This window comes from Nesoenas mayeri (assembly GCF_963082525.1).
Source record: "Nesoenas mayeri genome assembly, chromosome: 1".
In the NCBI taxonomy this organism is placed as follows: domain Eukaryota; kingdom Metazoa; phylum Chordata; class Aves; order Columbiformes; family Columbidae; genus Nesoenas; species Nesoenas mayeri.
This window is the reverse complement of record NC_137541.1, coordinates 39204923-39232299: the sequence shown is the minus strand read 5'-3', so window position 1 is coordinate 39232299 and position 27377 is coordinate 39204923. Positions and strand designations below refer to the sequence as shown.

At 54.3% G+C, this 27377-nt stretch overlaps 2 protein-coding genes across 3 annotated transcripts; both read left to right on the top strand.

Moving 5' to 3' along the window:
* Positions 1–4368: 4368 nt before the first annotated feature.
* KCNJ4 (potassium inwardly rectifying channel subfamily J member 4) lies at positions 4369–19281 on the top strand (the record flags this gene model as incomplete). 2 transcript variants are annotated; one of them, XM_080362322.1, is made up of 2 exons in its annotated part: positions 4369–4418; positions 17952–19281. In XM_080362322.1, 2 exons carry the CDS (start codon positions 4369–4371, stop codon positions 19279–19281), a joined length of 1380 nt encoding a protein of 459 aa, XP_080218448.1. The 2 variants fall into 2 exon arrangements, with proteins under 2 accessions (XP_080218448.1, XP_080218449.1); XM_080362323.1 differs by lacking the exon at positions 4369–4418 and adding an exon at positions 16624–16661.
* LOC308041415 (endosome-associated-trafficking regulator 1-like) lies at positions 12572–13678 on the top strand (the record flags this gene model as incomplete). Its single annotated transcript, XM_080346060.1, has 1 exon — positions 12572–13678. One exon carries the CDS (start codon positions 12572–12574, stop codon positions 13676–13678), a length of 1107 nt encoding a protein of 368 aa, XP_080202186.1.
* Positions 19282–27377: the final 8096 nt, after the last annotated feature.

Genomic DNA, 27377 nt, shown 5'->3' with positions numbered 1-27377 from the left:
GTGGCCCAGGTCCTTTCACAGGTCGGCGGAAAGAGGGTTGAGCCATGGAGTGGGATGGGAGGTTTTGGGGGAAGAAAGAGATTTCAGGTCCTCTCTTGCAACAGATCCCCTCCCAAACCCCTGGGGCACAGCATCTGAGACACCTCGTCATCCTCTTGTCCTCTGCTCCTCTTTGCAGTTTCTTGCCCTACCCAAGGGATGAAGCCTCCCTCCTGCAGAGGGATAACACTGTTGTGGGTGGCAAATGTTTGCTCTCTTCATATTGCACCTTCCCAAGAAGAGCTGATTGGCCCCGAGCCACACTGTTATCTCCTGCTGTGGCTCCAGGAGCCATCATGTGAGGTGACCACCAGAGGGACTTCATGGGAGCAGCCCAGCCGAGCTTATCCAGGTGTGACACGGTGGTGGGGCAGGGGTCTCCCCGTGGGATATCTCTGTGTGGCCTGCAGGAGGGCTGTGGGAAAGCTGCTGGGAAGGTGAGGGGCACCCGGCCACTTAGAGAAGGAAAAAATGGCACATGAGGTGGGAGCAAGTAAAAATAAACCTTCCCTCCTCCCTCCCTGCCACAACACGAAGCGCCTTGCACCGGGTGTCTCCCTGCCTCCCAAAATAATACTGGGCGCTGCCACCGCCCAGCTCGGTGATGCTCTCTCCATGCCTCCTGTTTCCATGGCGACCACAAGGAATGTCCTCAGGGTTACAGGGAGGCGCGCAAGCTGGGGTTTGGCATTAAAAATGGGAATTTGGGGTTCTTGTGTTTCTTTTTATTCCCCCCCCCAGCCTTTAGTTCTGTTTTTCAGTTTTGCTCTCTGCCTTTGCTGGGCCAGGTGGCAGCAGCTCTATGGAGGGCCCTTCCCCACCTCTGCCTGTCCTGCGATGGCATGAGGCGGGAGAAGGAGGTTTCCTTCTCGCTGAAGCATTTGTTTCCTACCACCAGGAAGGCTTCTGCGCTTTTCCCCCTGGGCAACTGCTTGGAGTCCCCCTCTGTTTCTGCTGTAGGCCATATCTCAGGCCACTTCCAGCCTCCCTAAGAGGGTGGGCAGCCCCCAGGAATTGTTCTGTAGAGGTCACAGAGCGGGAGGTGATTTGACATCCCCAGAGGGGTTGAGCCTCATCAGCCACCTCTGCCCCGATGACCAGGGCAGCTCGTCTGGGGCAGATCTGGAGCACTTGGGACAGAGAAGGGATGATCGGAGGAGGGTGGCAGAGGCAGCCTGACAGGTGCTAAGGACTCCAAATTTGTGTTGTGTGGTTTAAACACCTGTGGTCAGACCTGCCCAGGACAGAGAGGGTTTGTGCTGTCTTAGCTGGTGTCACAGAAAAGCTGTACCCTGGGTGCCTAAGCAGGGGCTATTGGGATGGTGGTTGTGCTTCTCTTCATCCCCAGGCAGGAGAAGGGGCAGGTAGTGCTTGCTCACCTTCCAGAAGCTCCTGCTTCACCCTCCATTTGCCCCCGCATCTCTCTCCATCCATCCCTCCTCCCCTCAATCTCTTTCTCCATCCCTCCATCCACCCATCCCTCCATCTGCCCCTCTACTCCTCCATCTATCCGTCCAAACCATCCATCCCTCCATCCATCCTTCCAAACCATCCATCATCCATTCCTCCATCTCCCTTTCCCCCTTTTCCTCCATCCTCTATCCATCCCTCTACCCTTCTATCCCTCCATCCCTCTGCCTCCTCCATCCCCACAGCAGCATCGGGAAAGGTTGGCGGAGTGGGGCTATTTTTGGGAGCGTCTCCCTGGCAACGGCTGCCACCACCGTCTGTGGTGGCTTTTCCATAGGTGCTAAAATATTCCACGCTTCTTATTAAAGACGGTGCTGGTGGAGACGGGCGGGGGTGGTGATTGTGAGCCACCCCACTCCCAGGGCCAGTGGGCCTGGGGCGGCCAGGGCACGGCACCTCTGGGGCACAAGGACAGCGAGAGGCTGGTCACATCCTTGGTGCAATGTCCCCATGTGCCTGACAATGGCCCTGGCTGTGCTGGCTGCCTCTTGGCCATGCTAGGGTGCTGTGCCATGCACAAGGTGCCAGCTATTGATCTTGAAGACCTTATTGCCGCCTTTCAGTACTTAAAAGGGCCCTATAAGAAAGATGGGGACAGACTTTTTAGCAGGGCCTGTTATGACCGCACAAGGGCTAATAGTTTTAAACTAAAGGAGGGGAGATTCAGGCTGGACATGAGGAATAAACATTTTCCAGAGAGGGTGGTGAAACACTGTCCCAGGTTGCCCAGAGAGGTGGTAGATGCCCCATCCCTGGAGACATTCAAGGCCAGGCTGGATGGGGCTCTGAGCAACCTGATCTAGTTGAAGATGTCCCTGCTCATTGCAGGGGGTTGGACTAGATGAGCTTTGAAGGTCCCTTCCAACCCTTCTATCATTCTATGTTTCTCTTACTGCCCAGGTGGAGAGAAATACAGCAAGGTCTTGGGGGGAGCTGGCAATGAGGAGTGAAAGGCAGAGAGGGTGAAACCCAGCCTGAACCTGAGGGAGCTGCAGGTGTGAGTGGGTGCCTGGCGGCTTCACCCACCTGGGGAAGGGGCAAGATGTCTCAGCAGCATCTTCATCCCTTTACCACATGGAGAGGAAAGGCCTGTTGTGGTGCCAGAGGGCAGCGATGCTTTATCATGGGGTGCCTGTGGAGCTCTCAGGTGGTGGCTCTTGGGATGCAGTGCCACAGGCACTGGGAGTGCGGCTTTTGGGAAAGTAAGTCCCCTCCCTGAACTTGGACAAGGTCCCTGTAGGGACAGCTGTAGAGCGGCTAGAGGGAGCAGGCTGACCCTGCTCCGTCCAAGCACCATGGCTCCCTGGGACCCCAGGCTGAGCGCTGGGCAGAGGCCACGGTTGGGCCGGGGCAAGCTGGCTGGCGCGGGAGGCTGCCACGGTCCCCATCTGTGCAGAGAGCTGCCACAACACCCTCTGCCCTGCCGCGGGGTGGCTTTGCCAGGCAAGAGCAGATGGTCCTCACCATGGTGGTGTTCGCTGCCACAGGTGAGAGACAGAGGTCCCTGCAGTGTACTGTGCAAGGGGGCATCCATGCGCCAGGGGATCTTGGGATGAGGTTTGGCAGGGAGGGTCATGATTGCTGCAGGACTGGGACCCGGAGGGCACTCAAAAAGTGGGGTTTTTGCTCTTTTTTGACTTTCCAGCAGAGACCTTAATGTTGGAGATGGCAGATGAGACACTGAGATGGAAACCATGCCCATGGACACCACTAGGCTGTTGCAGGGCTGTCCCTGGGAGCCCGTGCCTACAGCTGCTGCCTGCAGGGTCAGGGCTCTCTTCAGCTTCCACCTTCTCTCTGGCGCCAAAGGGGCATCTTCACTGCCACAGGGTCCCCTGGCCCCTTGCATTGCCATGAAGAACTGACCTCTTCAAAGCCCCTGAGATGCTGCTGGCCACAGAGACCCAGGGAAGGTTTCCAGATCCAGGCTTCCTGGCCAGGTGGCCGTGCACCATCCTGGAGCCCTGACGGCAGGTCCCTCCTTACCCGTGTCCCTTTCCCCATCCTCGCCTGTCCCAGCAGGACAGCCCCAGCGCTGCAGGGTGGGGAGGCCGGGCTGTGGATGTGGGGAGCTCATACCCTGTAGCAAATGCTCTTCAAAAGCTGGGCGAGCCTGCTCCTTCTTCAGGGAGAGGTGTCAGCCCAGCACCCCAAATCCAGGTGGGAAAAAAGCCCTCACAGTGGATATTTCAGCCCCTTGTGCCAGCCCAGTGAGAGGATTTGCCTCCCCGGGGCATCTGGTGGTCCCGCCGTCCCCTTCCCGCTGCTGATGGTTGCGCTCTCGTCTCCCCCACGGCAGCTCAGCAGCGGTGCCTCCGTGGCTCTGAGCTCACACGCGAGGATGGGCTAAAGTAGAGCGGAAAGCTGTTGGATCCTACCACAGAGTTACTGACTTCTCAGCTACAGACTGCATAGCAATCAGCGAGGGGGAGAGGCAGCTAGGGAAAGGGAGCGGAGTGCAAAGGGAGGAAGAGTGGAAGGGAGAGAGGAGGGATTTGGGGACCAGGGCAGGGGGACAGCGAGGGGCACAGGCGAATAATGCCAAGGAAGGAGGGAGCCAGGCAGGATGGGGAGACCTGACCTCGTTGCTGAGCCGTGAAGGCACATCGGAGCTCTGTGGGATGGACACTCCCGGGAGCAAAAAATGCTGAGGAGAGGCAGAGGCAGGAGGAGAGCGCTGGCGTGGGCAGGGCAGAGTTAGGAGAGGAGCAGGTCGTGGTGGAGAAGTAGCTCCTCGGGGTGAGTGTGTTGGGGGGGAAACCCAAGCCAGAGGCTGCAGAGAGACCTCCCCGATTCCACCGGTCCGGCTGAGGCGTTTCATGGTGAGATGGAGAAACCGGCCGCTTTCCCCTTCCTCTGATGTTGGCTCGGCAGGACCGGAGCAGGCGGCAGCCCTCGGCAGGACCCGGGTAAGAGGCGGCGCTGGGGCGCGCTGCTCCCCTCACCGGCGTCAGATCGGGAAGGGTTTATTTTTTTTCCTTAGGAAAATAATGTATTGTTTCATCTGTGCTCGCTCTGAGGAACAGCTATAAATATAACTTAGGGAGAGATGCGTGGCTTCATGTGAGCGTGCCAGTGAATAATAAAGTTGCCTGTGTACACGGTGTCTGCACATGCAGCTATTGCGGTGGCCATGGGCCGAGAGGCAGGGGTGGGCACTACCTGTGAACCCCCCCAACTTCCCTCCCTTCCCCTCACTGCCCTGACTTCAGTCACTCTGCAGGTAACTTCTCAATTTTTTTAGCTCCACATGTTTCCTTAGCACCTTCTCAGCTGGGGCTGGGTCTCACCTTTCATTTCTCCTGCTCTGTGTGGTCCCAGCCAGTTCCCAGAGAAGAACAGAACTGGAGACCTGTTCTCCAAGCACTTGGGCACAACCAGGGCTGAAGCAACCATGTTGGTTCTCCCCCTACCTATGGAGCTTTTGGGGCTCCAGACCTCCCCCCTCTCCCTTGCCTTCCACCTCTTCTAGCCCCAGTGTGGCTGATCCTGCCAGTGGTGGCTGAACATCCCTCAGATAGGCATGGTGCAAAGGTTCTTCAGGATACTGGATTTGGGTGAAGGAGCTCAGGAGGAAGCCATGAAGAAAATGCCAGAGGAACTCTTTCTTTGCTCCCTGTTGGCAAGGCCAGGGTCCTCACCAGGGTGGGAGCAGACAGGTTTGCATGGTGCAGGCAGGTCACCTCGAACACCCTTGGTGACCTGCCTTCAGCCCTTGATGCCCTCCCTCCCAGGAAAATCACCTGGAGGCAACCAAATCCCTCTGCCAAGAGCCTGGAGTCTCCCATCCCCTCTGCCCAGCCCTGGCTCCATCTGTGGCAAAGTGAATGGCAGCTACAGGGCCTCTTCCTTTTCCCCTTCCTCCCTTCAAGGACTGTGCTGCCAAGGGCAGGTGGTGACAGCACATGTGGGGGACGTGTGGCCGAGGCAACATGGCTCCAAGTCTCCCCTCAACCCCCGCTCCCTGCCCTCCTTGGCTTCTTGAGAGGAGGTGTTTGCTGGAGGTGGGAGGTGTGGAGAGGGACCCGGGGACTGGGGTCACCTGGAGCCCGGAAGAGGATGGGGGGGTGCATGTGGAGAACAACTTACCCAAGGTATGGGGACATGCTCCCTCTTCATTTGCCATCGGAAGTGGCAACCACAGATGCCTGAGTCACCCTTGCACATGGCCACCCCTGTTTTTAGCCACTGATAACAATAATAAGTCCCTGGGAATTACATCTCTTAGAAAGGAAATGAGAGCTGGTGGGGACAGGGGATGTTGAGGAAGAGGAGCGATGTTGAGAATGGCAATGGACGGACGAGATGAGCTGGAGAGGGCTTGTCTGGAGGAAAGTGGGGCTTCCTCCCCTCCACCTTTCTCCTCTTCCACTTCTCACCCTCCTCAGCTGCCAAGACCAAGTGCCACATCATTTGGTGCTGGCAAGGGACTGGCAGTGGTCTGTGCCCCTTGCAGCCCCTCGCCATGGTTTGCAAGGAAAGCCAAAAAGCGAGAAGGTGTCCGTGGGAGGATGGATTTAGCTGGCAGAACAGGTCCCTGCTGGTCTCTTGCTTGCTTGGCCACCCCGAGCTCGGCCACTGGCCACCACCCCAGGAGCAGCTATGTTCCTGGGGTGATATTGCTGGTGAGATGGTGTCAGCAAGGGGGAGGAGGACACGGTGATGGACACCTGTGCCTGCCGCGTGCTGACATCAGTGCAGACGCAGAGCAGAGTGGTTAATGGCAATCTGCCCTCAGCAAGTTCCCGCTGTCCTGTCTCGTTATTGCGCTGGGTTGGCTTAACCCGGCAGCGCAGCCCAGGATCAATAGATGGATGCTCGTGTCTTAGCGATCGATCCTGTACTCACAGGCGCGTGGCTCCCCAGCCTCCCGCTGGCGCGCATTTTTCTGTGAATGGCAAGGACCGAGAGGAGCTGTCTGCGCTTGTCTCGCAGCACTGCAGAGACACGTCGGGCTAAACTCATGTTCCCCAATGGAGCTGCTTCTGTGCCCCTTGCTGGGGTGGAGAGGCCTCACACAGAGCTCATGGAGGCACCAGCACTGGTTTTCCTCCTCAAACAAGGTGGCTTTAGCAGGCGTGGACAGTCTTGAAGCCCCTTCTTGGAGGACATGCTGATCCTCCAGCAGTAGTGGGCTCAGGATGGTCAAGGGCTGCCTTTGAGCTGGGTCTCGCCTTCAGACCTCTCAGGCTTGTTCTCCACTAGTCAAGGAGGTGCCATGGCCTGAGCACATGAGTGGTGGGAGATGGCTGTAGCATGACCCTGTCCCAGCTGTCCTGGAGACCCGTGCACCTCCGTGCCTGGCCTCTCGGGAGGCTGGTGGCAGGCAGCTTGCCTGCAGGGGTGGCTTTGACATTCACACACCCGTGCATGTGGGGAGGAGATGCTACCTGTGGCAGGCACCAGCCGTGCTGGCATGGCAGCACCACTGCCGCTCTCAGCAGAGATGGGGGAGCGGAGGATGGAGGATGAGGAGTCCTCCAGCCAGGGACTCCTGCTGCTGCTTTGCCCGCGCCTGCGCCAGCCCCTGCCACCATGGCGGCAGGCCTGCCCCTCGCAATCTGGACGGCTGCTTGATTTCTATGGCAACATTTCTCCAGAAATGCTTCAGAGGGAGCCCGGTGCTGTGTGAAAATGAGAGAGGCAGCGTCCTGCGCTCTGTCCCCTGTGAAAGGCTTGCAGAAAAACCCCCACACACCTCTCCTGCCTCCCTCCTCGTCTCCTTCCCTCCCTCCCGCTCTGGTGAGCAGTGCCAGTGCTGGTGCAATGAGCTGTCAGCTTTGTCCCATCTGCCCCTCCATTGCATGTTTCCCTTCCTCTGCCTTCATCTTTGGTCCCCCCTCTCCTCTCGTCTGCTCCCTTTCTGCCCTGGGCCATGGCATTTGCTGGAGGCCTGCTTAGGCATCTGTGCAGTGGGGTCAGCTGAAAAGAGACTTATAGAAAGAGGATGTCAAAAGAGACTGTGCTATAGAGGAGGGTAAAGCAGCCCTATAGCCCCATGAGTGCTCTATAGATTGGCCCTGCCAGCAGCATGGTGAGCATGGGGGCTGAAGGTACCAGGGATCCCAGAGCGTGGACAGACAGGAGATTCATCCCTCCAAGAAGCTCAATTGCATTATGAAGAGATGGTGCCTGCTACAGGACTAGACCTAGAGGACCCAGAAGTCCTCTCCTCTCCTGTCCTTGTCCCTTGCTCAAGCAAGGGACACCTGTCCGGGTGGAGGTGAGGAGGCAGAAGCCACAGGCAGCACCCAGAAGCAGGTGAGCAGGCAGGGTGCTGGGGGGAGCATGGCAGCCCAGAGGAGCAGGGCTAAAACAGCAACCTGTGGTGGGGATATCGCTGGCCTAGCAGTGTGCAAACATGGCAGCCATGTCCTGCTTCGCACCGCTCTCCCCCTGCGCTGGAGCCTGTTCGTGCCAGCAGCCTCCGCCATGCTGGGGAGCTGGGGGACAGATGGGAGCAGGAGAGGACGGTCCTGCATACCACCGGCACTGGGCAGCACTTAGGCTTGATATCTTTCAGGTGCATTTGTCTAACTGGTCCAAGCAAGCTGCAGTCAGCAGGCTTGCAGTTGAAATAGTCAATCCACTCTCTGCAGGAACTCAGTTTTGCAGCTTTCCCAGGATGCTCTCTCAGGTCTGTTGCTGGTGCTGACCAGGTGTGACTGAAAGGGGAGAAGCTGGGACCCCCTCAGGAGGCTGGTGGCTCCGCTGGGATCCTTGTTAGAATAGCAACAAGGGGTTTGGGGGACAATTTTTGTTTCCCTGTCCCTTATGGTTTCACGCTGAGCATTCAGATCAGGCTGGGAACTCAGCCCTCATGCAGCAGTGGGGTGCAGAGCTGCGGCTGTGGCCTCTCTCGGTCAGGTCTCAGTGCAGAGCAAGATTTGCACTGCCCATTGCTCACCCTTTGCTGCTGTCACTGCTGTCTTTGTTGTTATCATCATTCAAACCCCATTTGCAGGTGCTTTCCTTGCTGGGAGCTTTGTCGGGAGTGCAATGGCAGCAGGCAGGTTGATGACACTGGCCATTCTTACCACCCTTTTCCTAAGCAGGGATAACAACCCTCTTCCCCAACTAGCTAAGACCCATCAAGAGGCCATGTGCAGGCAGTCCTGGCCAGGCTGGCATGGACTCAAGAGGGGCTCCGTGCTGGAGAGGTGCGGAGACGCGGGGACACTGCTGGGGACAGCCTTTTGGCAGAGCTGCCGCAGGGCAGGATGCTCAGTGAAGGCAGCTCCTGGGGTGGGGGTTGGGGGAGATGCCCATTTTGCTGATGTAGTCATGCTGGGAAGCTGGAGGAGGTGGCCTGAGCACACTGCAGACATCTAGGACATGGGGACCTTGGGGACACCCCAGCCGCTTTGTTTTTTCAGCTCTTGAGGGTTTTGCACCAACCCTCCGGGGTCTAGTCCACAGTTTCGGCAGGATGGCTGCCGGGGTGGACATCAGCCCCAGTGCTTCCTTGGAAGCAGGTGGGATGTGGTCTGCACACTGGCTGCCACAAACCCCAGCTTCTCTTTGGCCAAGAACACCACCCAAGGAAGGCCAGGGACCTTCTTCTGAGCATTTAATTTTCCCTGTGATGCCGGCCCCAAAGAATAACACCCACCTACCTCACTCAATAAGAAAAAGCGGGGACTCCTCCCCAGCCACTGCCCCAGCAGCATCCTCTCCTTACGCTGCTGCTTGGCCATCCCCGGCTCCTGCCTCTTGGCCCCCCAGCCCCATTTTGGCCAGATGAAAGTGGGTAGGCACCTGTGCCAGTCCCACCAACCCCCTGTGGGGTTCCCCTGCTCTCAGCCGGGATCCCGGGGAGCAGACAGCTGCTCTTGCGGAGTCGTGGCCCAGCCGGTGTGGCCGGAGCAGGGATTGCCAGGGCGGTGTGGGAGCTGACAGGAGGTGATGCTGTCACCTTTCCGTGCCTCTTCCCGACTTTGTCATCCCGGGGACCTTTGTGTGGATCCCATTTTTATCTGTTTTTTCTCCCTCTCTGTCTTTCTCTCCTTCTCTCTTTGCTTTCTTCTCTCCCCCTCCCGTCAGTATGTGGGCTGATCACTGCTCAAACTTTTAATTCAGATGGTAATTGGAATAATAATACGGGCAGAATCCTTCTGGCTCCGTTGCTGCAGCTGGCTTCAGAGAGCTATGAATAGCTCTGAGTCACACACTGAGATGGTTTAACTTCAAATCATTTTGTTTTGTTTTCATATTACCCATCCCCAAGCTCCAGGGCTTCACCAGGGGAGGGGAAAAATCCCCCCCCTTCACTCCATCCCAAAATATAAACTGGACAGGGGCATGTTAATAAAATTACCTTTTGGCGAGAGAAACTGGTCAGCAGATCGTGCCTTGCAGGGCAGATGGGGACTGCTGGCACTTACTCGATCTATTTATAATTATTGAACGAAAAGGCAGAAGTGTGTATATAAAAATGGTATGGAGTTGATTACAGCTTCCTCCACTCACCTTCCATATGTCACTTGCCTTTTTAATATGGTAAAGCTCTCCTGCACGGTGACCAGGCCTTTGCTTGTGCTTGCACAGCACCCAGCACCCAGTGCCCAGCACCCTGCCCTGCCGGTGCTGAGGATGGAGAGCTCGGCCGCTGCCTCTCGTGGACCACGGCACCGAGCCCCAGCATGAAGCCCGGGAGTATTCGCGAGGAACAGGGTACAAGATGGAGTTACGAAGAGGACAAACTGAATGTTGTGTGTCTGTGAGGCTCGGCAAAAAGCCAAAGGGTCCGCTCTCTGCTGCGGGTGTTTCTACCCTGACTCTCCAAGAGGTGAAAAGACGTCTGCCATGCTGTCACTGTGCCCGAGCTGACAGGATGGGTCTGTGGATGCTATCCTCAAAACTGGAAAGTGCTACCCAGTTGGTAAGAGGAATTAAGGCACAAGGTGCAGCAGAACCAGCAGCTGCGGTATTGACCACAGACAGGAGAGATGCATTTGCCAGACGAGTCCAGATAAAGCAAAGACTAAGAGTGTAAAAATACCCTGGGATTTTTCCATCATCATCGTTTGCGGTGTACATTCCAGAGCACCAGATACGGTTGTTATAAAAAGAGAAGTGGGGGAGTGCTTCAGCGTGGACTTTTCTGTTCTGTTTCATGAGACTCTTCCACTGCAAATTTAAGGAAGGATTGTCAAATATGATCCACTCTGGCAGGGACTGGAGAAAGCTTGGGATGTGCAAGGCGCTGCACCGTGTACTGGGATGGAGTGACGTAGGCATTGCACCAGCACCGCGTGCCCTGATGTTATTATCAGCCTGCAGATCCCTTGGAGAGCGATGGCAGCAGCCTGGCCTCACGCTTCTGCTCGGGGTCAGAGCAGCGCCAGGGTGGCAGCGTGGGCTGGTGTGATGGCTTGTGCTGTGGAGCGCAGTGTCACCCGCGCAGGATGACTACAGTACGGTGGCAGTGTCCCCAGTGTCACTCAATCTAGGGCACAGGAGGGGGAAAGTGTTTGGGAGGGAGGGAAGGGCAGCCGAGGCTGCAGGGCTGGAGGCTGCTGCTGGCCCCTGGAGTCCCACAGCGTCAGCACTGCAAGACAGGGGATGTGATGCCCATCCAGCAGCAGCTTCCTAAAGTGCTGGGGGGGTTTCCTCAGGCCATGAAACACGTGGGTGTTCATGTATGCTGGGGACAGAAGGGATGGAGACACATCTCTCAGGACTGCCTAGCATCCTAGCCTCCTGCCTAGCATCTCCCAGTGTGCCCCATGCTGCACCCACTGGCGAGGTTTCATCCCACTCCCCAAGAGCTGCTGCTGACCTTCCAGCTTCCCCCTCCACATCTAGGTCCCAGGAGGCAGAGAAAGCTCCAAGAAAAGTCCTCAGGCATGTTCTGGCATTTGCACCTCTGGCCTCGGTCAGTCTTTCCTCCTCCCGCTCCTGTACAGTAGGCAGCTGCCTGTTCAGGATGGGAATGGCATCTCTTTTTGCTGGAGGCATCCCTGAGCCTTCCGTCTTCATCACATTGGCATTTCAGGTTTCCAAGAAGCAAAAAGACCCTTTCATGGATGTTTGCACGGAGTCTGCATAGGGCACAGGCTCCTGGTGCAGCCCCTGGCCTTGCTGAGCTCTCAGCACCCATTTTTCTGGCAGGGTTGTCAGTGATGGCCCTGGGCCACCAGCTGCTGAGGATGGATGGTGGCTACATCACCTCCTGGCACAGCATCTCCGGGGGGCTCATGCCAGCAGTCCCCAGCACAGGGCTCCTCACCTGCCCGTCTGTCTTCTCCATGGCGGCACCGCGCGCTGCGGGGGTGTGTTGGGGTGGAAGTGGTAAGTGGGTTTATTTTTGTTTGTCTCTTGGCTCGTGCCGCTCTGAGTCTGTGGTGCCCGGTATTACGAACACTTCCCTGTGCCAGCTGGCATCAGGGGATGAATCAGATCGGCAGTACCATGGCGTGGACCCCTCACTGGCTGGTTGGCTTGGGGTGATGCCTCTGAGCAAAGCGCTGGTGATGTCTCCTCCCTCTGCCCAGGCTGAGCCCTGGCAACAAAGTGCCAGCACCTTGGTCTTGCTGCTGGAGATGACTCGGTAGCCCGCAGGGCAGGGTTGTCTCCTCTGGCCCACTCTGCCTGCATGGGGCCTGCAGCTCCCTATCCCTCCTGCATGCTGGAGGTCTCAGGTGGCTTCATCAGCTCCTCTTTGCCCACTGGATCATCCCTGAGTTGGGGCCAGCGCTGCTGTCATGAGGATCCAGTTTATCCTCCTGCTGCCAAAAAACCAGTTTTGCAGTTGATTGGTTCCTCTCCCCCCGTGGTCATAACCTGACAGCAGGCAGTGAAGTCACATAATGACATCACAGACCTTGGTGACTCCTCCTCACAGCAAAGACACAGACATGCCTGCTCTTCCTCTCCGTTCCCTCCTGAACATCCTGGTGATCTAAATGGAGTGATTTTGGTGACTCGTTTTCCCCTACGAGCATCACTGAGGCTGCAGAAGTTGGCACACTGCTTGTCAGTGCCACCTGCCTGCGTGACCTGGGCTCCAGGAGGATAATTTGGATCCTCCTGCTTGCTGCAGCCCAAAGCATCCTGAAAAATGTCATGGCTGCTTGACAGCTCTGGGAAAATGGAGAGTGTCTGCCCAGAATCTCAAGGCTTGGAAGATGATGATAATGACGATGAATTCAGCTACCCCTGCCACTCCGCACATCCTCCACTCCAGTGCAAGAGCAACAACAGCTCAAGTGAAACTCAGGTGGAGGATCTGGGGGATCCCAACCCCTTTTCCGTAAATCCCAGGCACTCTTACATGGTGAAAGACGAAGAAGTGAAAAATAGAATATATGCCAAGAAGTTGGCTGAGCATGCACAGGAGCTTGAGAAGGAAGCTCAGGAGTTTCAGGAACCACTTCACAAAGACATGGAAAATCCTAGCAGCTTGTCTAAAGATGAGAACCACAGCTGGACCTACCACCTTCCTGTGCATCAAAGGTCGCATGTTCTCCGAACCGCCAGTGTGGCATCATGTGGCTCCTATGACTCTTTCCAGTGTGGTGGGGGAAAGCACTCGGGGGTGGACGCCTTTGCCCCTTGGGGACATGCCAGTGACCCTTACCTGGGGTACCCAGAGCGCACCAGGTCAGCAGATCCACACATGCTGCATGAGGAGGCCATCGGGGACAGGGAGTTCTCATCCCTGCAGCTGACCCATGATATGCTTAGCGAGGAGAACACCATGCTCAGGAGGGTGGTCAGGAGCATGCAGAACTCCTTGGAGACCCAGGCGTGCATGATGCAGAAGCTGGAGAAGCAGCTACAGGTCACCTTGGACAAAGAGAGGAGGGAAGCCCAAGAGCTACAGTCCTTTGTCAAGCAAAAGGAGTGGAGCCTCCATGTAATGTCCCAACGGGCTCTGGAGGCAGAACACAATGTGGAGAAACTGAAGCAAGAGATCTTTATTCTCCAGGAAGAGCTGGAGAGCTGCAAGATGGAGAACGAAAACCTGAGAGCAGGCCAAATGACTGACCTGGGGGCTGTGAAGGGCAACATAGACTTCGCCTTGCAGAACCTCCACAAGATAATAACAGGTGCAAACTGGTCCATCAGACAGCTCACCTCTGGAGCAGAGTCCCTGCATTTTGTTGCTGAGGTCCTTAAATCTACTGGAAAAATTTCTGAACTTGAAGCAGAAACAGAGCTATGAGCTGAATTTGGTGTGGGTCCTACGGATGAGTGTATGGACTGAAACCACTGGTCTTTCACTACAGCCTCTACTAAAACCATTTGCTCTCATGTGCTGCAATATGTGTGTTCAAATGGTTATGCTTTATTCTCCATGGAAATACCTTTCTTGGGATTAAGTACAAATTGCAGATAGTGATGTAGTTTTAGCTGCTGGTGCTCTATTCTGGCAGGGTGGAGCCAGCAACAAATGTCTGCCAGGCTCTGAGCTGCAAGGTCCAGCCGTGGTGGGCTCTGCATATTGCCACCATAATTATCAAAGGACTGGAACACCTCTCCTATGAGAACAGGCTGAGAGAGCTGGGGTTGTTCAGCCTGGAGAAGGCCCCAGGGAGACCTTATTGTGGCCTTTCAGCACTTAAAAGGGGCCTATAAGAAAGATGGGAACAGACCTTTTAGCAGCATCTGTTGTGATAGTACAAGGGGTCATGGTTTTAAACTAAAGGAGGGGAGATTCAGGCTGGACATGAGGAAGAAATTTTTTCCAGTGAGAGTGGTAAAACGCTGGCACAGGTTGTGCAGAGGGGTGGTAGGCGCCCCATCCCTGGAGACATTCCAGGGCCAGGCTGGACGGGGCTCTGAGCAACCTGATCTAGTTGAAGATGTCCCTGCTCATTGCAGCAGCTTGGACTAGATGGGCTTTGAAGGTTCCTTCCAGCTCAAACTATTCTATGATTCCCTTAGCTGTACCAGCCAGAATCAGAGATGAACACAGCCCTTGCAGTACCTGCATTTCATCTACTTCCTTTGCTCCTTCTCGATGAGCTGGGGAAGGCAAGAGCAGAGATCTGGGTGCTGCTAGACATGGTTCCAGTGGGCAGAAGCTCCTTAGGTCTTCCTTCCTCTTCTTTTGGAGCTGGCAACCACCTGGGCCAGAAATCTGAAGTCTCTAGCAATTGTGAACCTGTTCCTGCAGCTGGGGTGGTAGTGGTGGTCCGAAACATTTAGGAAGCTGTGAAGTATCCATGTGTGAGCTGTGTCAGTGCCTTTCTCCAGTATCAGTGTCTGTGCTGGATAAGGATGAGCGAGCTGGAGCGGATGCTCTTCCTCTCCTGGCTGGAGCTGATATAGAAGGGTATACCCAAATTGCCTGCCTTTGTCACCTCCTAAAGACCTGTGGGACTCTGCATTCCACACTTACCACATAATCACTGAAGATATATCTTAGCTTTATCCTAGTGGGACCATCTGTGGGCATGAAGTGACCTTTCTTCATCATCTGATCATCCCTCAACATTTATTTAGGTTATTGACTGCAGTTTCTGTTGTAGGTTTACCCAGCTGCACAACAAAATTTCCCATATGTGCCCAAACTGACCCTCCTCAGAGACTTGGACCTTGTAGGGCAGTGAGGGTGCTGGCAGAGGTCAGTGCCAAAGCACTTCTTCCTGATGGGAATTTTTGGGCAGCTGTTCCATTTACCTCTATATGGTGAATTGTGGACTATGAGGTTGCTGTTTTCTCCTGGTGCCATAATATCCCTGGCCTGAACAACCACATTTGTGTTGCCACAGGGCTTAAACTGCCTCAGTAACCTTGGTCTCTGGAGGAGAGACTACTGGTTAATCTTCAGCCCAGACATGACAACAGCAGCGCTTGCACATCAGAAATGGTGTCTGGATACCCTTACTTGCTGCCTTCTAGTCTGTGCTTCTAACTGGGAAGGCTGGTGGTCACCCTGAGCCACACGAAGCTCCATTCTGCAACACTGATGATGAGACAAGAATGGTTCTCACCAGCTTTTCCCTCCCTGACAACATCACTTGCTGTTGCTCTCTGCTGTCTGTGCATGACCACTCACAAGCAGCTCTAAACCTTGGATTTGACCCAGAAATCCTTGATTTTGCCTCAGATATGGCAACCACTGGTTGCTCATAGGTGAGACTAGGAGGCAGCAAACTTGCTGGCTGTGTGTGTGTCCTGTGCTCCCCACTGGCTGCTGTAATCCAAAGGTTACAGTGCAGGATTAGCATGGGTGTACAAAGCCTTTCCTAATCTGTGAGTCATTACCCCTCACTGCATTTCACTTCCCAGCAGCTCTGGGCAGGCGGGATAGGGTGGCTCTTGAGTCTTCCATTTCTCCGTTCTTCAGCTGCGGGAGAACCAGGTCAGGACGTAACATCTCCTGGACATCCTGCCCAGGGCTCTGCTGCTGAGCTGCTCCTTGGATGCTCCACACAGGACACGTCGCAAGGTTTGTTTGCTCTAACTGGCTTCTTCTTGGCTACCCTTGAGTCCTTCTTTTCCATCAGTTCTCATTTTTGGCTCTATCTTTCACTTCTCTTTCAAACAGGGGGGATGTTCTATTTATTTCCCTCCTGGAAATAAATCCCTTCTGGGTGAGGCTGGGCTGATGGGGATCCCTGAGGGCTGCCGTGCATGTTTGTGCTCCGTTAGTCCTTGTGTGCAAGGTATTTAGCCTGGCTGAGCTCTCGTCCTATTGTAAGCTATGATATTAATACAATAGCTCAGGGCAAGGGCCCTGCAAGCTGCTCAGTCGCTGTGTCCTTGATCTGAAGAGTGGTGACCAGCCGGCTCTGCACCTCTCCCAGATGTAGATGCCAGGGAGTTTGGGGGCTGCAGGCTGTGCAACCCAGTCTTTGTCCATCAGCTCCTCACCTGCCCAAGGCAGGCTGTGACACAGTGGCCATGGGCACAGTGAGATCCCTCCTGAGCAAATGGCTGGGAGCCCTGCAGCCCCGCTCCAGGACTGGGATGGCTGTTTCAAGTGAGGCTCTGACTGGGTTTTGCTTCATCCTTCTCTGCAAGGTGCGTGCTCAGGAGCAATCGCGATGGCAGCACAGGTCCCAGCTCACCAGAGGTGAAACCCAGAGCCGCCTGGTCCCATGTGAGTGCTGCTGCATGAGATCCCACGCCCCCCCAGCTCCCACCGCCCCCTGACACCTGATGATACAGAGAGCCATGGGCAGCGTCCGTGTCAACCGGTGAGTGACCCCCTTCTCAAGGATGGCTGCTGCCCTGATTCTCCTCATGTGGCCCCTCAGGCCCTACCTTCACCTTGCCTCTTGGTATATTCTTCCCAAATTATCTGCCAGGGGCTTTCCTGCTTCAAGGATTGACTCCTCTCTGCTTCTCCAATCCAAGACACAACATACACGGGGCAGTGATCAGAGGAGTGCTGCAGAGGAGAAGCAAAGCCCTGTGTGGTGCTGGACCAGAAATCCTATTCAAGAATTTCTGGTCCAGCACTGTTTCAGAACCAAAACTATTCAAGCAGTACTGCAGAGGCCCCCTGTCCCCAGGAGTCCCCAAGAGTCACAACTCCAGCCACGTGTGCTTCCCCTACTCCTTTTTCCCATGAGAGGAGGACAAGGGACATGGAGGCCATGCTGGAGGGCTTCAGCTGACCTGTCAACACTATAAGGTGGGAGGGAAGCACTGCCAGCCCAACAGGCCCTGGGAAGCCAGAGCTCGGTGGTCATGAGAGCAGAGTGGTCTTGGTGGGTCTGTGCATTCCCTTGATTTCCTCGGTGGTCAGAGCATCTCCTGCCATCATGTCTTCAAGGAGTATCTGCATCTGTAGACCCAGCAGCACATGAGGGGCAGCAGTGGTGCCACCTGGCAGGGAGGGGACCCAGAGGGGCAAAAGTCTCCCAGAAAGCGCTGGGGGGAGTTTCTCCCAGGAAAATCTGCCAGCATTTTGGCTGTTGATCTCCAAATTACACCTCTGGCTTTGGCTGCAGGATGCTGGGAGCCACACATGTTGCTGTGGCAACAGAATTGTCCTGAGCGCAGGAAGTGTATAAACATTGTCACCGATGCACCATGAAATCACTGAGGAAGGCAGAGGAGAGAATAGAAACTCCCAGCCTTGTATCATGTCAGGGCTAAAATGTGGCCAGACCATGGGTGCTTGCTCCCAGGCTTCCCAGTTGTCCCAGCTGCCATGGGTTTTGAAGCCTGAGGTCCCTCCTCACCACGAAAACTGGAAGGAAGCACAGTGCTACAAGCTTCTCCTGCTTTGCTGCCCAGTTAGGACTTTGCTAAATACAACTTTCTGGCAGCAAGGCTTGGCAAATGTCACAGCCGAGCTTCACTAATTCAGTCAGGGTGGCACCATGGTGCAATAACCACGGAAACACGTGGTTGTGATATTTGGCAGCACGGTACTGTCGCCCTGTGAGCCACCCACATGTCTCCCACCCTCGCTGTCTCGGTGGCTGCTGTTATTCTTCATGTATTTCTACTGGAAATGCCTGTTTCTTCTCTTGCAGGTACAGCATCGTCTCGACCGAAGAGGATGGACATAAGGTCTCTGCGCTGGGCAGCATGAATGGGCACAGCCGGAATGGGAAGGGTCATGCCCCTCGGCGGAAGCACCGCAACCGCTTTGTGAAGAAGAATGGCCAGTGCAATGTCTACTTTGCCAACCTGAGCAACAAGTCTCAGCGCTACATGGCCGACATCTTCACCACCTGTGTGGACACGCGCTGGAGGTACATGCTGATGATCTTCTCCGCTGCCTTCCTGGTCTCCTGGCTCTTCTTTGGCTTCCTCTTCTGGTGCATCGCTTTCTTCCATGGTGACCTCAATGCACCAGCAGTGGCAGGTGGTCCCTCTCTCCTCAAGCCCTGCATCATGCACGTGAACAGCTTCCTAGGGGCTTTTCTTTTCTCGGTGGAGACACAGACAACCATTGGGTATGGCTTCCGCTGCGTGACCGAGGAGTGCCCGCTGGCTATCATGGCAGTTGTGGTCCAGTCCATCGTGGGCTGTGTTATTGACTCCTTCATGATTGGCACCATCATGGCCAAGATGGCGAGGCCCAAGAAGCGGGCCCAGACCCTTCTCTTTAGTCACCATGCGGTCATCTCTGTGCGGGATGGCAAACTGTGCCTGATGTGGCGGGTGGGCAACCTGAGGAGGAGCCACATCGTAGAGGCCCATGTCCGAGCCCAGCTCATCAAGCCCTATATGACAGAGGAAGGGGAATACCTCCCCCTGGACCAGCGGGACCTAAATGTGGGCTACGACGTGGGCCTCGATCGTATATTTTTGGTCTCACCCATTATTATTGTTCATGAGATTGATGAGGAGAGCCCGCTCTATGGGATTGGCAAGGAAGAGCTGGAGACGGAGAACTTTGAGATTGTTGTTATCCTGGAAGGGATGGTGGAAGCCACGGCCATGACTACACAGGCACGAAGCTCTTACCTCGCTAGTGAAATCCTTTGGGGTCATCGTTTTGAACCAGTTGTGTTTGAGGAGAAGAACCACTACAAAGTGGATTATTCGCGCTTTCACAAGACCTACGAGGTAGCTGGCACACCTTGCTGCTCGGCCAGGGAGCTGCAAGAAAGCAAGATGACTATCTTACCTTCTCCCCCACCTCCCAGTGCCTTCTGCTATGAGAATGAGCTGGCTCTTGTCAGTCAAGATGAAGATGAAGATGATGATGAAGTGGGTGTGGTGTTGGGGGGCAACACCAAGGAGGAGGGAGGTGTCATCCAGATGATGGATTTTGGAAGCCACCTGGACCTAGAGCGGATCCAGGCAACTCTGCCCCTAGACACAATCTCATACCGCAGGGAGTCAGCCATCTAACTCCTCCAGCCTCCCCGTTCCGCACCCATCGCCCACCGTCTCCTCCTCTGTTCTGCACCCTTATGTAGCTGGATAAGCCCCTTGCCCACCAAAAAAATGCCTCCTGTGACTGCCTCTCAGCCTCCGAGTAAATCAAAGCCTGGAGCTGCTCTGATATATTCCCTTTTCCATGAAGTCATGCTGCCTGGAAGAGGAGTGAGGATACACAACTCTTTCAGTGTGCACAGCCTGTGCTGGGATCCCTCTCCTGCCCAGAGACAGGAGAGCAGCACACCTGGTTTCTCATCTCTGGAGAGGTGACAGGAGTCCGTCCTCACAACAGGACAGACCAGGACCTGCAGCAAGGGTTTCTGCTGCTGAGACGACAGCAGACTTTCTGTTCCCTCTTGACATGGGTAGGCCACATGGCTGTCGAGAGTCGTGACCGTCACTAGGAGAGCCATGATACCTAAGCACTGACAGATGAGGATGGATGGGAGAGTTTAGGACTCCTGGGGAGTGGGGAAGGATTTTAAGGGAAGGGTTTACTTGCATGTTTATTGCTTATTGCACATGACTCTCTCTTTGTATATAAAACAGAATGAGAACTGAAATCCATATTCTTCCACTGCAAAATGCCAAGCCAGGAGACACGGACACTCTACAGAGCCTGCTCTGCACTCTCCTTGGTTTTTGGCGTCTGTCACCTCCAGAAGCAGCTCGGCTCCACAGACTCAGACCCAGTTCTCCCTGTCCTCTTGAAACACACGTCCTGCTCCTCTCCTGAGATAGCTGGCAGAGGAGGCAGGGCCTCGTGCCCGCACACCCGGACTGCTCCCCGGCACAGTGTGGCTGGGATGACAGACAAGAGACCTGACTGGACAGCAGACCCTCAACTTGCTCCTTTCACCTCCTCCGTTCTTCTCCCTGTAAAACTGAATTTGTAACTATTTATTTTTAATAAAGTCTAATATCCCAGGGGGAGGTTTGGAAGCAAAGGAGAGACCCCAAGGCTGCAGCCTGGTATAGAGACTGATGAGAGTTATTAGTGCTGGTGTCTGCTGTTCGTATGGTGTTGGTGCCTGGAAGCTCCACCACAAGGGCTCCCCTTTTCGGGGCCTCCCTAGTAGAGACCTACAATAAGAAGCTCAGAGAATTTGCTTGGGGAGATCATCATACAAAATGCATGGAGGGAGGGAAGCATTTGCATTAGAAGTACCAGTAGGATGGGTCAAACAATCCTGCTTGCTTTGGAGATAATGAGACTCTTGCCCAGGGAGGGATTACAGATATGCTTGGTGAAGAGACAGAGATGTGCAAGACACTGCTTTACATGTAAGGCTCAAAAAAAAAACCCAAACCTTTTTTTTTTGTGCTAGAGGCAAGTGAGAACGAGGGAAAATGAGGGAAGACGTCAGCCAGAACTAGATGTGTAACATCCCTTTCCTGTCATGTCACAACAGATGTGAAAACCTGGTGAACCTTTTTCTTTAGGAGCAGCAGAATCAGTCCTTCAAAACTGTAGATGATCTGAGGACAGAAAGACAAACAGCTCGAGAAGCTGCTTGGGGTGTGCTGTGGTTGTGCTGTAGGGGGAATGGCAGACGAAACGATGTCTCACCCAACCCATGATCTACAAAGCAGAAAAACAGCATCTCGATGTCAATTTGGAATTGGTTCAAGAAGCAAGAGGAAGGGGGAAAGAAGCAGAAGGGGAAGGAAGGAAATAGCAGGAGCGAGAGGAAGAAGCAGGCACAGCAGGCAAGCGGAGGAGGAGGAAGGGAAAAAGAAGAAGAGAAAGTAGGGTGATATGGGAGTGTATTTGAGAAAGAGCAGGGATAGATTAACAAGATGGGTCTAGACCCAGACATGGCCATTTCATGTCCTGGTGCGGAGGTCCTGTGTGGGGACAGCCACCCTGCATATGCGTTTGCTCTGCACCCATGCTGTGATCTGACACCTTTGACAAGCTTTGCCAAGAAGGGAAGAGGAGCTGGCAGGAGGATGAGAGAAGAGCAGACAGGTGAGAACCAAAGAGCTGAGCATCAGGAGAGAGGAGGGGGAAAGGAAAGACCTCAGTCTCGATGCCTCCCTCTCTCCACGTCAGGCACAGAGTGGGGACAGGAGCTCGTGGATCCTGGTGCCTCCTGGGTATATCATGTAAGACTTGACATGCAGCTTCATTTTTTCCATGTGGGTCCCTGTCCCACCTCTCGTCCCCATTGCTAATTAATGAAGTCTCTCCCTCCTTTCATTATTTATTTATTTATTTTCCCCAGGGGGAATAAGCAGGAGCTGGTATTGACCTGGCTTTTAATATAGCTTTCAGAGCCGGGTGCCTGCCACTGTCCATGGCAGTGGAAACAAACTAATGGACCGAGAGAGAAGGACTCTGTGCGAGGACACAGGCATCCAGGACACAGACTGGGGTGGCGGACCTCATGAGAGGGGGAACCCACACGGCTGGGCACCCACTTTGCCAAGGTGCAGCATCCTTTGGAGGCAGATGGCAGCACTTGATGGGGATGAAGTGCCCACAGTCTGTTCACTCTTTGGATGCTCATCTTCAAAGAGTGAGGGGCAAGGATGGAGCAACTGAAGCGCATCAGGGTCGTGGGCATTGCACAGCTGGGGTGGTTGAGGTGGCACACAGGTCAGCACTGATGCCCCCCACTTCACATGGCAGGACTCTTGGGGGAAAGATGGGTAAAGGTTGCAATAAGGCTAAGGGAAAAAATATCATGCAGCCACATTGGGATCCCAGCTCCTTACATATGTTTGAACCTGCTGGACCTTTTCATGTCATGTTTGCCATCACAGTGGAGGGGACATGGAGGCGTTGAGGAAAACCCAGCTAAACGCCTGCTATTCACAGAAAAATAGAGAGAAGGCTGGGAATGCTGTCACATCCTTAGAGAGGGGAGAGGGCTGACGAGGACCCAAGGGATAGAAGCAGGTGGAGGGGATGTGGCAGAGTGAAGGAGGAAAGCAGACAGAGTGCAGGAGAACTGAGGTGATGGGTAAACCTCCTCCCATCAGGCACAACTCTTGCAGCTGTGCTTATGTTGCCAAAATGACACATTCCTCGGGAGCACGTAGCCCATCCGATGGCACAGTGCAGTCATTCATCCCAGTAGAAAGTGCTCTCCTGCCTCTGCAACTGCACACCTGCACACAGGCTTTGCTGATACACAGTGGTACATGCATCCTTCTGCACAGGTACTTCTGTATCTGCACACCTAAATCAGAGTGCTCGTCATGTCCAAGTGCACGCTGCACATACCTACATGCATATGCCACACATGCAGGTATAACGCATCCTGTACCAGAACTGCATCCCATAAACACCCAACAACGTAGACACAAATGCCATGAAACAGCAGCATCCATCTCAACAAGTAACTCTCTGGCTGTGTGCTGGAGAGTCCTTCATGCAGCCCATGAAAGGCCACCAGGAGAATCCGCCTTGGAAAGCTGTTCACTGGACATTTTTAAGGAGTCTGCAAATCAGCTCCCCAAGTGATTCACAACTGTAAACACATCTGATAGTCTGGCTTCTGCATATGATATGTGGAGCATCGCCTTCCAGGTAGGTTCTTTCTTGTCCTGTGCTCTCCAGAGAGGACACCTCTATTGCACACCAGGGCACGATGTCCCCAGGCTCCCTCCCTGCCCCAGGATTTGATGGAGGGACTGTTTCCCCGAGACCTGCCCCTAATCCTAAGGGGCTGGCAACCTGGTTTTCAGGAAGAAGACACTACTTCTTTGTTTATCTGCCCACAATCTATATTTTTTCCCAGTCTTGCTTCTGAACTATTTCTTTGGCTCGTTATTGAAAGCTATTCAAACACCAGAAAGATAATGGGCAGAGGAAGGAATTTTTCCCTATGAATAAGATCCAGGCACCCGTTCAGATCCTCCACCCCATGACAACTAACGATGCTGCTGTCACTCTTCCCAGCTTCCAGATGAATGTTGTTGTTGTTTTAAATGACACTTGAGAAACTTATTTCAAGTTTTATTTTTGGTGGCACTTTTGGACAGCCCTTTTGAAAAGAAACTGTCATTGGCACCTTTCAACTCACTCAAGTCTTGCTCAGCAAAATATTTTGATACACACTGCAACTAAAAATATTTTCAAGGAACACAACAACAATTTCAAATGGGGAGAAAATGGGTTTGGACTTCCGTGATCAGGAAATGGTGTTGAAAACCTCTGTGCCACTGAACTAATGCGTTCCTTTTCAACTCAGCTCCATTTTGTCCAGGTTCTGGCCAGGAGCAGAGCGAGGCACGGCACTGTCCAAGCAGCTGGGTACAAGCTCGTGAGATCTGCAGGGCAAAATGCCTCTTCTGTTTGAGCTTTAGCAGCCCTTCTTTGCCTTTCAGGAGAGCCTGAGGTGTCTCACAGCCTTTGGACGGGCAATATGAAGTGGTCATGGATTTAAATATCACGCCAGAAAAAAAAAAGTCCAACAGAAAAATAAGCCTTACTTTCCCAGGCCATTAAGGCCTTGCTCTTGCCCCTGTGAAGTCAATGGGACTTTTGCCATTGCCTGTGGTAAGAGCAGAGCTGGGCCCTAATGGAGCAGCACCACTATTGGAAAAACCCGCAGGCGCTGGCCCTGTGCTAAATCCACAGAGCTGGGGTGCACTACTGCCGGCTGTGCAGGAGAGGAGAGAGGGAAAGGCAGTCTGCTGGGATGCTGAAAACACGGGGCAGCGTAGGGGCAGCTAGGGCAGCCCGGCTGGGGCAGGTGACAGGGGACAGTGGAGGGATGGGGAGGAAGAGGAGCCAGGCTGTCGACACAGTGCGGTATCCCACAGCTGGGGGATGCCACACCAGCAGGGGCTGAGACGATAGCAGGTTCTTGGAAGGGCTACACAGGCTTCTCCTCCTGCCACGATCAGCAAGGTGGGGGTCCTGCCCTCCCCAGCCCCAGTGCGTTCCCGCCGGCAGGACGCGGCGCTTGGAGACTGAGCCGCACCGCACAAACCGGGGAGCCCGGACATTGCCCGGCCTTGGAGCTCCATCTAGAGATGAAAGCAAAGCTGGCAGCCCCGCACGTCCAGGCATCCCCCCCAGGTCCCGGTACCCCTGCAGGTCCCGGCATTCTCGCAGGTCCCGGTATTCCCACACGTCCTGACATCTCCGCTGGTCCCCGCATCACTGCAGGTCCCGGTAAAATCGCAGGTCCCAGCTTCTTGGGCTGGCCCAGGGCTGGAGATGGGACTTGGCTCCCCGGGCAGTGTCGTGGGTCAGAGCTGGGTGTTGAGGGTGGAAACGTCTGATCCTGAGGCAAGGAAGGCTCTGAGAGGACAGGCACCCAACACTGCACCCATAACCTGCAATAAAGGTCAGCCCACCTGACAGCCAGGCCAGGGCTTTTACAGAGCGGCCACTGACTCTGAAAGCAGTTCAGATATCTGCCACCAATTTGATTTCTTCTTAGGGAGAAGCCTGCAAAGCCGGTCCAGCCCTGGGAATTACAGAATGGTTGGGGTTGGAAGAGACCTCTGGAGATCACCTAGTCCAACCCAATTAGACAGAGACAATCTGGGTTTGCAGTCAGCTCCTTCTGGTTGCTGCTGCTGCCAGCCTGCCCTTCAGTCAGTGCCTTACAGCCCTGCCTGGTTGCATGTGCTCAATGTAGGAGATTTGCTCGCCCTTTCCTATTATTCAGTATCTCAACATGGCACATGCAATCTGGGGCCTGTAGCAGGGTGCTGTTCCCTTTCCCCTGCCACAGGCCATGGGCAGTGAAACTGCGTGGAAGTGGAGAAATGCCCCACTCAAACTCATCCACACCAGCATGAGGGCACTCGGGTAGAGGGTTTGCAATGCCCCAAGAGCTCTTCTGGCAACCAAACTTTTCATACCCCCTCGGGACATTAGATAATGACAACCTGGCTTGCAAACTGTACCGAGCCTCAGTTCCAAGGCTTCTTTCAGTTCGGGGGGAAAGCAACACCAACAGAGCAGACAGTGGGGCCATTAGTGTATTTGCTTACTTTTGAGGACATCCTCTACAGAGGGAAGCACCTTGTGGGGACAATGTCTCCAGTCCCTGGGCAGCCTGAGCACACAGACCCCAAGTGACTGACTGGCTGTCAAAGTCAGGTCAGCATGGAAAGAGGAAACGCGTGTTGCTAAGAGGAGCCGTGTGATTTCACTACTTTGATGCCCGAAAAGAAATTCAGGATGGACATAAACACCATCCTGAAATAGTCTGTGAGACACTGGATATTTGAGCTTTAAAAGTTTGTTTGGCGTCTGAAATTAGCAGGATTATTTTGGTACTGGCCCCAGCTTTGAAATAGCATGTCTTGAAACCTGGGACCTGGTAATATACAGGGCCCTGGCTCTAATGCATTGATGGAGTTGTTTGAATGTCCCAGTGCTACAGTCACTGAAGGAGTCAGCTGAATGCCTGTATGATACAAAGCTTCGTTACAGCAGCCGTGTGACTGAGAGAATAAGGAGCTTGAAATTGCTCTGGACAGGGGTTTAGTTGCTCATCCAGCAAGAGATTCTGCATGTCTATCAGGGACCTGACACAGGCCTGTGCACCTCTCCTGGGGTATCAAACAGAGGACAAGCTGTTGCAGAAACTCCAGAAAAGACTTTGAAGATCTATATAACATGACCTGCAGCCTGCACGTGCTTCTCTCAGGGATAAAATAATGAATCTGTTGGAGAGTGGGTGAGAGCATGTGACAGGCAAGGCAGACCTATAGCAGAATACTTGGTACAACACAGAAGGAGCTGATTAAATGTAAGCAAAGCAGAGCCTCCATTTAGCTCCAGGCTGCTGCTCTCCAGGACACAACTTTGTGCTCACTAACAACCAGGCTGCCTTGAATAGAGAAACTTAGGTGACCCATCCAGCACTGCATGAGGCTATTGGAGAAGCAGGAGGAGCTGTGATGAGAAACAACTCTGGATCAGGGAGCTGCAGCCACAGGGTGACTGGCTGTGCCCGGAGTGCCAGGGTTAAGTAATTGGGAGCACTGGAGTGCCCAAGCAGCCAGCAGTGCTCAGCGAGCTGGTAGGGGTTGGTGGGACAGAGCAGTCTGAAGTCAGTGGAGGAGGAAAGTCAGGACAAGAGCAGACAGCAGCAGTTGCTGCAGAGGAGGTACAAGATGTGTTGGTGGAGTTGTACCAGCCAGATGAAGCTGCACGCTCCCTGCTGCTCTGTTTGGGACACAGCTCTCCTGCAGTGGTCAGATGGTCTCATGGAGCTAAAAATGCATTGTCAGCTGTTAAAATGCAAGAGCGGTTTGTGAGAAACACAAGAATTTCTGAGTTACTGTAATTTTTTGATCATTTATTCCATGCAGGAGTCTCCAGAGCCTTCAGCTGTTCCGTGGCCCTATTGTGCTTGCTTCTGCAGTCACAAGAGAAGGGGCAGCTCCTGTTCCAGAGAGACTCCAGTCTTGGTCAGCAAGAAAGCAAAGGGCAACAGAAGCAACTGACAGCAAGGCAAAGTGACGTGCCCAAGATCATGAAGCAGTCAGTGGCACAAGGAGGAATGTAACCGGCCACTGTGGGTTTAACCTGCCACCTCTCTGCACAGCCTGGGATGTCGCAAGTGACAAACGAACCACAAAAGTTCCTAGGATAGCTCTCTGCCCATCGTGCATCCACAGCTGCAGTGAAGCCACAGCCAGGACACTGGAACTCCCCAGGTATGTACACAACACCCATCACCTTCGTACCACTGCTTATGACCCCAAATCACAGCTCTGACAGACCAAGTGCAATGCATATTCCCAACTCAAGACACCCTTGGCCTCCAGACATCCAGAACTGGGAGCTGTTGGGGTGCAGTGCTTCCCCCAGAATGGCCTTCATGAGGCCTTACAGATACAAATCAGCACTTTCAAATCACACCAAAAAGAGAACAGGAAGCCACGGCAGGCTCAGATGAGCATATTTTGAGGTCTCTGGTGAGAAACAGCACGATGCGAAGCAGAAGTGAAAATCCACAACCTCTGTCCTTGCAGGGAATGAGTCCCCAGCTGCCTTGGCTGCGTGGGATGGGTGGTGAGATGGCCTTTTGTTAATTGGTGCCCTGTGCCTGGTGTTCCGCTGGCGAGGACAGGCTGTCCCTTCC